General features: G+C 43.5%; 1 protein-coding gene across 2 annotated transcripts in view; it reads right to left on the reverse strand.

Annotated features, from left to right (window-relative positions):
• The window catches only part of SMOX (spermine oxidase), a 68,917-nt gene that overhangs the window by 13,515 nt on the left and 39,654 nt on the right, over positions 1 to 15,748 (reverse strand). For both annotated transcript variants that reach the window (XM_068943750.1, XM_068943749.1), the window contains exons 2-3: positions 11,922 to 12,156; positions 7,345 to 7,571 (exon numbers count right to left, since the gene is read on the reverse strand). In XM_068943750.1, coding sequence (XP_068799851.1) covers positions 7,345 to 7,571; positions 11,922 to 12,129 — 435 coding nt within the window. In that variant the 5' untranslated portion in view covers positions 12,130 to 12,156. The remainder of the gene's footprint in view (positions 1 to 7,344; positions 7,572 to 11,921; positions 12,157 to 15,748) is intronic.

A 15,748-nucleotide genomic window follows, 5' to 3' on the forward strand; every position in this document is an offset into this window, starting at 1 on the left:
TGCTGGGAGTGAACTCACACACCAAGACCCATGCGCTTCCTAGCCTCTGACAGTCAGGCATCAGCTCTTCTCTCCTCCAACCTCAATGTATCAGGCACAATTCCAGGTGCAGCCTGTTTAAAAACTCTCAGGTAGCAGGACCCAGAACCTCGACTACTCTGACCTGGAGCCAGCCTTTCCACCCTCTCCATTATCCTAACTGTTCAGCAATAATGCCCAAGAATCCATCAAACTGGGGGAATTCAGTTTCATACTTACTTTCCTGTTGTCCCCTGAAAAATAGGAAGTAACAAGCACAGGCTTAGCACAAGTGTTTTGTATGCACGCGCATTTTGCTTGTTGAGTACAATAAAGATAAAGGTCCATGAAAAACAAAGCCCTCCTCACTATACCACCACCAGGAGTCAGCCTGAGAAGGACTGACAGGAAAGATTCCTTTCTTATAAATCATTCCTCTTTGAAGATCATCTTCCTGATATTTTTTTATCCCAGTTTTCCACTGTGTAAGCTATTTATAAGCAAGAAAACAACCAACCACCCTGGCCATCCATCCACTTGTGGCTGTCTGGAGCAGTAAGCGCTTCTGTCCGCAAGATTCTCAGAATGGCTTGCAGTTGAATCATGGCCCTTCATTTCCATGGAAAAACTCTGAGGAACCTTGTAACATCATACAGGAAAGCTCTTAAAAGGTACCTCACAAGAAGGGCAACTCATCCCATTAATAACTTGTTTGCCGAGAATGAGTCATCTTCTCATCTATATCATGCCACATGGATGCATAGTGCTTTTACAAGGAGAGTGGCAAGATCCCCGCCTGGTGAGTTCTTCCTGTCAAAGACTGTTTGATTACAATTCATGTTCCTTTTTGGAGACAGATTATTCGGGTATATTCAGCACTGAAGAGCCCACTAGAAAGTAAATGCCTGGTAGCTGGCAGAACTGTGGCACCCTCTCTATCCAAGTCTCCTAAAGCTTCCCGTTCTTTGCTAATATGGTTAACCCAACATGTTTTAGTGTCCAGCCGCCCCCATGCGCTCCAGAAGCTTGATACAATTTATATTTTCTCTCAGGTTTTAGGAGTAAAGTGAATTTGAGGAGGCAGAATGGAGGGAAGATGAGGAAGGGGATGCAGTGAGGGAAAATGCATGGCAGTAGTAGGAGTAGGAGAGAGTAGGTCTGAGGGTGAATGGGGGAAGGACAGTAGATGAGGACGAGGAAAGGATGGCAAGGAAACTGAAGAAGAAATCAAGTGAAAGAGGAGGAAAAAAGGAAAATAAACAAAAGAAGGGAGGAGAAAGTGTCACGAGAAAAATGAGTGGAACTTCTAAAGACAAAAGAGAATTGCAGACGCTGATTGGGACATGGAGTCATTCCAAGATTTCCAGGTAAGAAAGGCTGGGAGCGATGCCCTGTATTGAAGTAAAGACTTCTAGCAAAGAAAAGGAAATGGTCTCTTCTCTATCCTCCAGTGCCACAAGCTCTTTGGCAGTTTCAATATCCCACGGTTCTCAGGTCTACTGATTTCCAAAGCCCAAACCACTTCCAACAAGTACAAGCTGCATAGACCTTGCGTCAGCATAATGCAGCTCAGCTTTCATAAGCTGATTGCACACTATAAGCAGATAACGCATTCACAAGACAAGCAAAGCTGTATTAAAACCCAGTTACCATTTGGCCAAAAGGATAAGTGAGTCATGGGCGTGTTTTCATTCAGCATTGTATTCTTCATTGCCCAACAGAGGAAAGAGCAGAAACACACAATTCCTTGTGCTGTAAACATCAACTAAAGCCTTGTGAAAGGTAGTATCAAGAACCCACTGAAAGACTCCACTGATTTTATAATTTACCCTACAAAATGGCCATGCATCAAAACTGAGGGTATCATGCCCATCAGCACCATACGCAGTCCAGACTCATCTCTTTTTTTCTAATCACAGACCTGACACAGCAGGAAGGAAAAAAAAAAAAAAAAAAAGGACAGACTGCATCTATGTTTGCTGCCAGTTTCTTCCACTACAGGCAAACTCACATCCCAAAGCAACAAACCACTCATTTCTCACTCTGAAACTTCTCTAGGTTGGGGCACAATAAGCGGTCCCAGAAGCACACCTGCAAGAACCATGAACAGAAGCAAAAGAAGCAGAACATCTCAAGCGACTATCATTTTTAGGCAGACAGTCATCCTTAGTATTGAGGGTTTACATACAGTCATGAAGGGAAACAGGGCTGAACATCAAAGATTAAAAAGAGTTAACAGAATGGCTTTAATCCTAAAATGGCTTCACTTTGGCTTAGACGCTCTACCTCCTTTCTGACCAGCTTTGGGGCACGGGTCTCTGCAGAGAACAGGGGTTCTACCAGGGATGTCCTCTCTATTACCTTGAGGTTTCCACCTACACATGTTTAATCCATATGTGCTCATCTACCACAGGAAGAGGTAGTCTCTTAGGAAGAACTAATCTAAATAAAGAAGTTTTTCAGCCCTGGAGGAGATCAGGAAAGCACATCCCCATCCACGCTCCTTCCTGTCAGAGCCGCTGACAATCCTCAGCATTGTCTTTTTGTCACTTGGCTTTAAAACTCAAGTGACTTAATCCCCGGTCGGTAAAAGCCCTGAACGAGATAGGCCCATGCTGTTACTAGGCCAGACATCTGCCAGCACAATAGAGGGGCAGGGAGGGAATGGTGACTCTCAGTGGCCCGTCAGTCCTGCTTTCTACGATAAGGCAAGGCAAGGCACTAGAGTTTAATTGGAGATGGCATCAAGCCCAGCCCAGGGTGGGGGTGAGAAGGGTGGAAAACTCTTCAATTCTTTGGCTGCATCCCTCCCCCAGAAACTCTGCAGCACACAGGAGAAAGCTGACAGATAATGAGGCCATTAATTAGCTGATTGTTAAAGGGAGGGTTCCTGGGAAGCAGGCCCTTAGGGATCATGTCTTTACTGAAAAGCCTAAGTGAAAACAGGCACGTTTTTTAAATCAAGTTGGCCAGTGGACTGTGAAATCCTTTGGTAGGCAAAGCAGTGCAATTTGCTACCTGGATTTAACTGGTCAAACTCACCACCTCCCTCCTACCCTTTGCAGATAGCTGGGAGCTGGCATTAAACACCTCTTTGCAATGAAAAAAGGGCACTTACTGGTAACAGAAGAGCAACTCGGAGATGGGTTGTCCCGATTCACATTTTCTCAGCAGTTACACGTGCACATGACCACCCAAGCTGCAGCCATTTTAGCCGTCGGAGGTCACACTCCTGTCCCTTTTCTTTGTGGGCTATGCAGATGTGCTATAAGCAGGCAGAGCCCTAAACTCGTCCCAGCCCCAGGATCTACCAATTATCCTAGCAGGACTGGCAAGGAAAGTGGGAAGATTATGAACATGTGGCACAGACGTGACAGCCCAGAGCACCTTCCATTACTGGTACTTAACCTTTCCTCCTTCCTTTGAGCGGCTGACCAAATGGGCAGATGACGACTCTGAGCAATGCCATCCCTACACAGTACAAATTATAAGAATGGTCTTCAAACAACCATGGCCAGAGAGCTCTCTTGCAGGCCTGATGCCCTTTGTGACGGGCACTGCTTGGCAAGGGTGTGGGTGGGAATACAGGAATGGATGTGGCTCTGCAGGAATGGAGACAATCCTTTCAGGCACTGCCAGGCCTGCTGGTGCTCTCACAGAGGAGGGCTCAGGTCACCTTGGTCACCAGCTCGCAGGAAGATTTTGACTGTCCTTTCTGCTATAGAAATGAAGAGATGAGCAGTCTTATCGCATGGCTTCCTCACAACCAAATAAAGGCTTCTGTGAGACACCCCTGCAGCTATTAAAAAATTCAGGCTACTGTGAACAAAACGAAGCAAAACTTGTACAGAAGAAGCCAGCCAAAAAAAAAAAAAAAAAAAACTGGATAAGCGCCCAGAAAAAGGGTAAGGGATTTCCAAATGAACAAGCGGGGCAAGGCTCTGGAGGTATTGGGGTGCTTTGCCTTTCATACCAGGGGAATTCAGCGCAGTCCTAAAGCTTTGCTGGGCTCCAGCTTCAGTAACCCACATGCCAAGTGAAACAGTCACTCAAGGGGGACCCTCTGCACTTTGCATTTACCAGAATTCAGTATCTGAGTGACAAGATAAGTGGGAGTAGGGAAATGCAGATGGAGAAGCGGAGCTGGAGGAGACACTTGAACCCAAGCACACAGCAGCAGCTGCAGCAAAAGAGGGCAGCGTGTGAGTTCATGGGAAGCGAGCAGGCTGCACAGGGGAAGGCAGGCATTTGAAACTGTGACAAATTTAGCCCCTGTTCATTCAGGACTACATTTTCCACTGTTAATGCCAGTGCTCCATCCCTGATTAGGCTTTGCATCATGTGGTTGCTGCCTTTTTTTTTTTTCTCTCTCTCTCTTTTCTTTTCAAGTCAGGACAGTTTGCATTGCAGCCTTTGCTACCGCACACTCTTCTACAGGGGGACATGTAGTGAGAGAGGACACAATGTCGAGACTGCTAACAGCGTGGAGCCCCGAGGTGCTGAGAAGGCTCTGGGAGCTCCTGCAAGGCAGAGCGTCAAGTCTGTCACATGCACCTGACTTCAGGATTTGGTGAGCTGTAAAACCGCAGTTTACCCTGAATGATGTGACAACCTCAGGACGTGACAAAAACACCTCTCTGTAAAATCCTGCCTCCAAATAAAAGCAGAGGTGCAGAACTGAAGCCCAAGCTCCTACTTTCCTCCCCAGCACCCATTTCCTCACCAGTTAAAGCAAGAGAGTACTGGCCAGCCAGGACAGCAAAACCTGATGCAACGAGCTCTGGTGAAAATGTTAAGAAGCTAAAGCGGGGGAGAAAAATAAAGCAGAGATGCACCAGATTAACTCAACACATGGACAAACAGAAACCTTCTCTCTGCTTTATGCCAGAGGAGAAGGTTCCCAAAGGCACACGCCTGCCGCACATGCTCATGTTTGCACACCCACCAGGGCACTTGTATTTCACACACTCCTTTTTGAGGTTTTCAGTACTTTACACAGCTCGCCTTAATTCCCACTTTTTCAAAATAGCACAGGGTAGAACCCACAGTCAGCAGTCTTAAATCACTAAAGGTCATTTAGTCTGACACCCCAAAGAGAAGCTGGGACAAGAAGCTCCACAGCACCGTGAGCCGCCCTCACTAGAAGTGCCAGCACCCTGTGAGGGAATAAGGAATACAAAGTGCCTCCCCATCAAAAGCAATTAGAGGTTGGCTGATGTCCTCTTCTTGGCTTAAGCTGTCCCTTACACATTTTTTTATGGCAGAGCGTAGCTGTAGACATTTTTACCATCCATAAATGTGAAATCCTTTTCTGTCTCCTAGCAATAAAGATATCCTGTGGCAACAATAAGCTAATTACATGTTGCATAAAGAAGATTAACTTTTAATGTGTTGTTCTCTCATGTCGCTGGCTACTCTCCTTCTCTCGCTTTAAAGGAAAGGGTAGATTTACCACGTTCATCATTTTTAAACCATCTGCACCTTGTTTTAGTCTTTATCGTATCAGCTATATCTCAAAACTAAATAGCTCTCATCTTTGCATTCTCTTCTATTTCAGGGTCTGTCTGCCCCAGACACCCTCCCTTTTCTGGGGATTCTCCTATTTTCTTTGAGACAGGATGATCATCGAACACTTCCTGCAGTTTGGTGGTGTTCCATTTACACGCATTAATGTTGCTCACTGCAGTATTTTCACTTATTCCTCCTCTTTCTTCTAGCCTTATTTGCCGTTGACCTTGCTCCAAACTCATCTTACCTTTTTTTCAGTTGACTGTGATTATGTTTTCAGTCCAGTAATATGAAAAAGACATTCAAACGAATTACCTGCACCTTCATTTGTCCAAGAATCCCCTCCCATGCCATGCATTTTTAAACTCCTTCCCTAACGAGGTTTCTTTGAAATTCCTATTACTCCTCTCTATAGCTGAAGTGATTTTGTGCCATCCCATCACAGATTCCAGCTCCGAGCCCCCAAATGTCAAAAGTCTTTCCACGTAAAATGTCTACATTCCTTCTCCACATTCAATTCATGGTAATTCAACACAGGCTACAATAAAAAGTTTTTCTGGGTGGCCTTCTGAATGTTCAAGAACATATTCTTAAACATAAAGTACGTAAGAGTAATCTGAATCTAGCGTGTGTTTAGCCAGACACCAAATACTGGTGAAGTTCACTGTCAGATGAAAATCTGAAGGTTTTACACATGACTATAGCCCAAAAAATAATAATACTTTGCTCCATTTTATATAACCCACTCAGAGATCACATTCCTTGGAGAACAAGATATTCTGCATTGAGGCCCTCCCTCCCCTCAAAATATAATTCGTAAGTGACACGGAAAAAAATATGAGGAATAACTACAAATGAAGTTTGGCAAGCCACCTCCTTCTACCTCACTCTACCTAAGGCTAAGTCTGGCTACTGAAAGCAGAGAGAAGTATTATCAATCTTTCTGTTTCGTATGTGCTCAACACACAAATTAGGATAAGGAATTGCACTCTCCCTCCGATAGAAACACAACAGAATCACAAGAGCAATGCCAAGTTACTTCAAAGCAGATTTGGTCCTTCCCCTCCAGGAACCTAGCATTGGCTTATTGCTGCTTTAGCAGAGGTTAGTCTTTTCACTAAACATGCATTTCCATTTCCATCTTGCAATCTTCCATTTAGTATTTTTAGATTCTGCATCTGTAGCTTGTTTTGATTTGGCTTTTCAGTCATATAATGAGGCCCTGTTCTACACTGAACTGAAGAGGTCGTCACTGAACATGACGCAAAAGAAGTTAAAGCAGCTTTAAAGTGAAGCCCATATTGGTCCGAATCTACTGGAAAGTACGTTGATTTTCTTCCGATGCAAGAAATTTTGCAATGCCTGAGATACCGCGCTGACTTTGGCATACTACACAGCACACTATGGTATTTATAACATCAATAAAACGTCACAGAGCCACAATATTTAGCTGGTTGCTGCTAAGGTTTTGTGTTCTACTTTGTTTAGTAATTTGATCCCTACTTTATCCTGCTAATTAAGTAGCAACTTTCTACAGCAAATGACTGGATCTCCCCGGCAGTAGCTGCTGGAAGTGATTAAGTTGATGACAAATGTGGAAAGACTGTTCTTCCTAACAACAGTGAGTTAATCCCACACCAGGGATGTTAAATGGGGAAGAGTTAAGCAGGTGAGAGCAAACTAAGTGTTCATCTTTCGAGAAGAAATTCAAGACATTACCGGTTTTCTACATTGCCCAGGACCTGGAGTGTTAAAACTGACAAGGGGTCCCTGTCTTTCAAGCAAATCTACAGGCTCACAGAGCAGCTGAATACCAACCTCGTTGTATAAATCACTGAATTCTTCAACCACATCTTTCGGGATCCTTTGTCCATTGTTGGTAAGATGATAAGCCACGCCATTCTTGGAGTAAAGACTGATCCGGCCAACGCTTCTCTCGCCATCAGTAGTCTCCTCGAGTAAACCATTGTCTTCTGCTAGATGATAGACTGGGTTTCCATGTGAACCATGGATCCACGTAGCTCCCAGTTCAAAAGTGGCGTGCTCTGCAGGAGTGTAAACCAAGCAGGCTAGTTATAGAAATCCATTTTCCCGAAAGTGTGTCACACTGTCCTAAATAAAACGTACATCTGCAAAATCAGAACAACTGCCTAAGGACACCACATGTTCAAACATCACTTAAGTAAAACTTTCCCTGCTATATGAGGGTAATACCAGCATTCTTCAAACCAGTCCTTCAGGGTACAATGTTAGAAAGTGCTAGAAGGATGGCATGTTTCCAGTAAAGATACACCACAGTACCACCTCTGATACTTACAGTGAAATGTGGAATCTTTTAGGTTCCCAGTTCTTATCATGGTTGTTGCCAGCTGCTCTATGCTTGCTACTTGGCCTTTCTATATCATCTTCTATAAAATTGCACCTAAGAACAAGACTGGAGAATAGAGGATGTACTGCTCGTGCAAGCTATATACTAGTGAAAGGTGGGTGAGGGAGCAAAGGAGAAGAGCTGTAAGAATCCACACTGTACTATCTCAATCAGGACATAGGAGAATACTTACACAAACATTAAAGTAGAAGGGAAAGTACATATATAGATTACCTAAAGACTTCAAATAACCACTGTATTGGACAGGGGGAGACAGATACCCAGATGCAGAAAAAAAGCAGCGAGATGCCAGAAAATTGGGGACTGCCTTGGGGCAGCAATATTGGCCTACATACTAAGCCCTGTCCTGCGATTAAAAATGCATATTATTTATAAAAATGCCTCAGGCTATCCGAAATACAAAAATACATTTCCATTCCCCAAAGGAGGAATAGGTTATATTTTACTATTTATGCCTTTAAACATTTAAATCAGGTTCAGAAGTCCAAAGCTGACTGTTTTAAAAAACTCTGACAAACTAGTCATCGTCCTTTTCAGCATCCTAGTCAACACCACATAGTGTCACTTATTCTACAGAGGTATGCGAATGTGTGATTAAGAATAAGTAGGGTAGTTAACAGGCTGGAGGTTTTCACCCTCAACAGGATCCTGCTTGATAAAGAAAGATGCTGCCGGTTACCAGTCATCAAGTACCGTTTAACATGTAAACAGATGCTCAGATAGAAAAAACATTGCAGCATTATACCAATGCACTCAGGTTTACTGGGAGCAAGCTCCGAGAAATGCCATTGTCCAAATGAGACACTATCTTTCAGGGAAGCCCCACACACCTTGTTTTTCAAGAAGACAACAACCTCATCATTAAGGAGCATGGTGATTGCCCTTCAGAGTATGCACTTCAGGGCTTTAGAGAGCAAGGACTTCGATGCATACCTAAAACAAAGCACGTGCTTAAACGTGTGCAGCATCAAGGCACAAACGTGCGAATATTTTAGGCACCACAAATTCTAATACCCCCAGAGCATCCAGCCTAGTGGAAATGATTGCTGGACATTGGCAGTCAAAGGTATAAGGCTCATAAATATTGCATGTGGCAGTCATCTTGTTAACTGCAATACGCCTGCGAGTCATCACACACCAGATCAACAGCAGGAATACTGCCTGCTGCTTCGTGTCAGGTGCTTGCTCTTTGCTACACTAACAATCCCCTTGGATCTAGCTCTTATTTATAGGGTGCCTGATCTCTCCAAGAAATGCCAAAAAGCACCAGCAGGTCCCTCTCAATCAGTGCACACGAACAATGTTGTCCAAGTTCTCCCATTTTCAGAGGCGGTGTGGAATGTAATCAAACACCAGTAAATTAAAAATAGTCCATTTAGCCTGTAATACTTAGAAACTCACTATCATTACTCCCAAGCAGATAATCCAGTTATTACCTAGCGTAAATTACATGATAAAGTATTTGAAAGTGCAAAATCAAGTAACATCTTTTTTAAATAGAGAAACCTAATTTACTGTCAGGGCTTTAAAAGATTTCAGCCTCAATATTAATCTACTTTGAATGAATCACACAATAGAACAAATTTTTGTAAAATCTGCCTGCTACTCTGTGAATATATTGAGATACAAGCAGCAGTCAAAACAGGCCCATACACAACAATATACCATACCAGCACTTTTCCAAAGGAATGCATAGATTGCATATCAAGCCTTCTGAATATTCACAGGAACTCTCATATTTCCCTTTGAATCCCTGACTACTCCTCAGGCATCCTGTCGTGAAATATCTGCAGTAGATACAGATGTTATATATCATATACAAGAAACACACTTACAATCCACAGACACATAAACCCTCTGCCTCACCTGTGTTAGAGATGATGAATCAAACCTCAGAAAATCCAAATTATTCCCCTGGGCTTAGTAGCAACATACGTTAAAACTGGTCCTGAAGGAAGGGAAAATACTAACCCCTGCAAAATACAGCGTTGCTCAGTGAGAGTGGAAGTACTAGAATATAACTCTGCGAAGGTATCATATCTCTGCTGAAGGTGTAAATTGCATCTTACATCAAAGGGGAGTGGCCAGAGATGTCTAATATTTAAACTCCTTTCAGATCAGCAGATCAAAGTGGCCGTATGTTAAAGACTCAGAAGAACCGCTTCTGTTAACAGTTTTATGGAAGCATTAGCCAGACCTGAGAAATCAGCAGGTTGAGCCCATCCCAGGTGCAATCGTGGTGCTCTAGATAGTATGGAGGAAGACAGTACAGCCCAGAGTCATGCTTCCCTGTAGCTTTTGTATCAGGGAATAAGGAGGCTCTGGGCACATGCTGTTTCTGCAGACTTTACCACCCAACAGAGCTCCAGAACGGTGTGGCTAAAGAGCATGTGCACCTCCAAAGCTCACCAAGTGTCAGAACATGTACCCTCCTTGGTAAAGAGTTGCACGCAATACGTACACAGTGTAATTTTGGTAATTTGCAGAAGATAAGAAAAGACAAGACAGTTCACAGTTTTCAAACAGGCGTTAACATATCAAGATCAAAATTTCAGATTCCAGTCTTTTAATCTGCAAAAACATGGATGCGGCTATAAACCGCACCACCTTCACCGGGCAAAAAGCCCACTATTGCTTCATGTTAGTTAAGAAGTGGTAACAAACAGGAGGTAGATTCCCAGCAAAGGCAAACACATGGCAACTGGTGAAGGTGTCCAAAGGTGACAGAAATGATCTCTGTATTAGTACCACAAAATTATTTCACAGGTGCACTGACAAAAATATTTATTGCTCCCCGAAGATTTCAGATCTTTAACACTTCCCTCTTCTCACAGACACGATACAGGATATTTTTAATGCAGCATACTGTGAGCAAAGGACACACTTCCCATTCTAACCTCTATGCCAAGTCTCAGCAGAACGTAAAGTGCCCTGTTCAGACCCTGGAGATTAAATTTGTTCGACTGCCTTTTCATTCATTTCCCTTCTAAAAGTTCATAGGACACTGCTGCTTATTTACTACGGTAAGTTTATTGAGTAAAATGCAGTATGTGATGTAACAACCTGACAAATAAAAATAAAGGACACCAGCAAAAAGCTGAAGTTAATAAATACACAGAGTGGGATCAGAAGCAGAACTAGTTAATTGACACCAGGAAGGCAATTTAGTAAAAATGAAGAGCTGTTCACCTCCTGTGGAGAAGAGAGAGGCAATGCCCTTCTAGGCACCAGGGGAAGCTGCACTGACTACTGTACTGCAAAGGGTAACGTTTGTTCCAGTAACTTTGCATCTAGAAATTTTACAGGCCCTTCCAATTGACATAGGATTAAAATATCCAGTGTCTGCACCTCTATTACGTGCTGAGAAAGGAAGCCGCAGAGGTAGGAAAGCTGCAAATCAGGATGAAAGGATACATTGAAGAGGTTTTTCCAGCAGCCTGATTCACAGTGGGTAGTGCCTACACAGTAAATTAGTTCTAGGGAAATGAATGGGGCTATTTGTGAAACAGAATAGCTTTGAGCTTGCCCCTTTGCAAGTGATGTAAGTCACAGAGAAATGGACGTTCTCTAGCCAGGAGATTTACTGCCTGCTCTTAGTCGTGAGTCAAGCTTGAAAACTGTGGTGGAAACTGTCTTGATACAGTTATTCAATCACAGCACACTTCTCACGGGCCTGTTACATTGAGCTCTTCTTATAAAGACAAAAATAATCACTGACATCTTCATTTTACGGAAATATGGTCCACTTTGGAGTAGCCTTTCCTCTAAAGATCTGAGGGTGCGGTGCGCACAGCCCACATTTACCCATCCACCCTAAAGGAAGCCCAAGGAGACACGTGCCTGACAATGTCATACCTCAAGTACCCTTCTGCCTGTGCTCATTCACTGAAAAAGCAAGTTCCCAAGGCCAGATCTGTATTGCTGTTAAGTTAATCTGGCCTTGGGAACTTGCTAGCAGAATTCAGAAAGAAAACCCAATGCATTGCTACCAAAATACTGCTCTTACCAAGTTTCACACTCTGCACTCGGCCTCCAATTCGGTCAGTTGCCTCAAGGACAGTTACATCCGTGAAACCACTTTCCAAGAGCGCTTTTGCAGCTGACAGGCCCGCAAGCCCAGCACCAATAACTACTATTCGAGGCTGTCGTTTTTTCCGTAGGCCACTACTAAGAGGATCATCCGTGCTGTCTGCAGATATTTCACAACTTTGCATGCCGTCCAAGCTCTCTTTCTAAGGAACCTATGGAAAAAGCAAACAAGCGTGTTCAGGGAACTCAGCTCACCCTTAGCCTCTGCAGTTAAAATCCAAAAAAAAAAAGCCTGTAAGAAATTGTCCAGCAGGAAAGAAAGTGAACTTGTGAACTAGTACCAGCATTTCAAAGGGGACGCAAAGTAGGGATAACCGAGGTCAAGTTGAGATGTAACAACTTTTTGGTCTGCAGCACCAATACTGGAAACGCCAGAGGTCTCCACCCTCTCGCAACCATGTATGCTATTTCCAGAGAAGTCAAAGGGTTTTCAAACTCCCATCTCTTTAAATAATCTCCAGAGGTGGCAATTGTGTGGTAAAGACTTCAAAAAAAAAAAAATAAAAAAGAAAACCACATACCCAGTAACAACGAGCTCCACAATACAGTGACGAAGCTTCGCTATGCCTCTGTGGCAACCACAAAGCATAAGCTTCAGCTCATATAACTAGGGGACTAGGTAAAGAGGATTTAGCTGAAAGCATGCAGATCAGATAGCAAACCAATCATTACAGGATTGGTACAGAGAGACAAAACATTTCAACTGCTGAAAGCCAACGAGGGCCAGCTGAAAAATTCAGTCACATGACAACCCCTTGAGCCAACACTGTCCTGCCACATCACAATCAGCCTTAGTTTTAGATGAAGAGAGCTTCAAATCCACACCAGTTCCCCTTGCATGGATACTACCTTCATCCATCCAACATAGCCAACCGATCTTCCAAGGGGTATCCCAAGGGGTATTTTTTCCTTGCAAACACCTAGAGACCATTTTTTTGACTGTGCATACCGTTAGTTTCAGGTCCCATTGCCTTATCTTCGTACATGGCCTGAGTCTATATTCTGTCCCTGTCTGCTTACATGCTCTTGAGAATGTAGAGGTACTGTGGATATTCCCCAGTGGAAAATTTTATATGCTCTGATTTAGCAGCCATGAGATAGAAAACATACCCACTCAAAGAAGACAGCTGCTCTCATCCACAACAATAGCAATCAGTCCCATGAAATTCATTATATCAAGAGAAAAGCCAAAAGACATAATATCTGGCAGGAACTAGGGGAAGCAGAGTGTCCATCAGGCCTTCTCTAGAGACACAGCAGACCAAAGTCACCATCACAGCTGCCATCAGCCGCAGTCAGTGCTTCCAGTCTCATTGCAAGGAAGGTTTAATCTTTTTTCAGGGATCACATGCATAGGATGTTCTTACATATAAATGTCAATATCTAGTTTGGATAAGTTTACACTTGTCCTCAAGAGTGCCAAGAGCAGAATATGAAGGCTCATACTCCTTCCAGACTCAAGAAGGTATTTCTTCCTGATTTGTAAAGAAGACACACACAGTCCGAGATTCATCAACCGTTGAATCAGCTGGTGCCCAATGATTTGAACAAAGTGTGCGTATCATTCTCTGCCTTTTTACCGTTCTCCTTACCCACCGCTTACTGAAAGCCATTTAAAAAAAAAAAAAAAAAAAACAGCGGATACTCCTTCTGAGCTCTTCCTCAACTCCCTTCTTTTCCTGTCTCCCAACACTTGGCCAACATCAAAGACTCATGTTCCTCCATTGCATCACTAGGAGAAGAATCAAACCTTTGTTCTAAAAACACTGCAGGGCTATTGCAGCATGTGATCATGTGTACTAATGAAGGACAAAACAATAGTTTTTTCATTTGGAGAGTTCCTTTTATTCCACAATCTTAAAGCATTTATATCTCTTGACCAAGCGTGTCCTCTGTGTAATACAGAAAGGACACCAGACTGAAGTCAGTAGTCATTAAAGCAGCGATATAAAAAGTAAAACGACCTTGCTTGCACCCTTGACAACCATTTTGAAACTGTTTTGTTTCAAATGCTGAAACTTCAGCCCAATCCACTCTATCTGGGCTCGCCTGCAAGAGATTTTAGCAAAGCGCCGGTAACAAACTCTGCTTCTGCCAACATAGCTTCCTAGCTTGTTCCAAATGCCACTGAGCAACAGAAAAGATCACAGCTAGCCAGCTTTGGCTGCAGCCATACTACAGACTTCTACCTACCTGGCTACATCAATCAGATCTCACTATTTTCACCTCCTGACCGATAGAGCTCAGCTAGCAGATCTCTCATGTGGAGCCAGCCATTAGTGTTTGGAGAGTTATTCCCAAGCAGGAGTCAAACATGTCAAGCATGCAGTGCTTTCTAGTTCATGGCAAGAGTCACGAATCGTGGTCATTTAACAAGAGGAAAAGCTATGAGCAGCCAAAACCAGGCACTGGACTTACTCCCAAGCCAGCTGGATCCAAAAGCAGTAAATCAGTTTGAAAAAGCAGCAGAGAATGCTTTCTTCCCCGGCTCTGGAAGCAACAGTAAAACTCTGGAGCAAGCAGGGAAGAGGAAGATGCAAGACGTCTTCCCTACCGCAGCTCATGAGATGGGTCAAGCTTTCTGTTGCAGACACCTTAGAACTAGTCTTTGCTTGCTTTGTTTCCCATTCATTCCTCCTGCAGACGTTCCTTATCTGCAACAGGAGTGTTTTGTTCCTGTTTATCTCAACCCATTCTGAAAATCCACTTTCAAAGTGAATTAAGATAAACAGGAACGCAGCAGTCCTATTCTGCAGTAAGGAGGGCTTCCCTTGGGAATTAATCAGGAACTACTCCATGATGTGTAGATTAAATCCTTACCAGTCAGAGGCTGAAATGAAAGATAAGACCACAGAGGCACACAACACGCACCGCAAATAGAGATTAAGGACAACGTTCTAGTTAAAAAAACAACTGAAAAGGAAGCATCAACGTTTCTCTATTTACAGTGCAGGACAATGGGAAGAAGTTTGGCTTCACAAAAAGACATGTTTCTTCCTTGTCATCTTTTACCTACACTTGAGCTGGAGTGAAGCCACTGCATTTCTTGGTTCCTATATCATTCCAAGGCTCCGTAAGTGGTAAGTGGCCAGTGAGTAAATGACTGGTCCCTTACCTCCCCTTCCAAACATGCCAGCTTACTGACTTTTAATCTATCAAGAAAAGAAGTCAGAGGTTTCTGGTTTCCTTAAAAATCTTTAAGATGGGCCCTGAACACCAGGACCTCCGCATTCAGAGCCTGGTGTGCAGTTACAGGAAAGTGAGGCCACCTCTCTACGCTCCTCTGTAAAAAACAAGGGTTAGGATAGGAGACTGTCACTGGGATATGAAGCTTAGCTGCCTGAAGGACAAAACAGTATAGTTTTTAAAGGGTACACAAGAACTGCAGTAGCAAGTCACACTGAAGAGCCTCGGGTCAAAACAAACATGAATGACCCTCTTCTGGCAGTATCCAGCCTCCAGCATAGGCCCTTTAGGGACATCCTAAGGTGGAACTCATATCCAGACCTTAGAGCATAACAACCACTGGTGGACTTTTCCCTCTTGAATTTGATGACTCCTTTTGGAAGCCCTCTATGCTTCTGGCCTTCTTCTGTGGTGAAGAGCTCCTCAGCCTGTTAATATTATGCAAACATTAATGTCCTTTTGGTGGTTTCACACCCACTACTCAATGAGAATTGAGGGCATTCCCCAAAACTGTATTAGGGGAAACACTGAGTAGTCACTCCCTGTTCACATTCTCCT

This window comes from Struthio camelus, chromosome 4 (assembly GCF_040807025.1).
Source record: "Struthio camelus isolate bStrCam1 chromosome 4, bStrCam1.hap1, whole genome shotgun sequence".
Taxonomy (NCBI): Eukaryota; Metazoa; Chordata; class Aves; order Struthioniformes; family Struthionidae; genus Struthio; species Struthio camelus.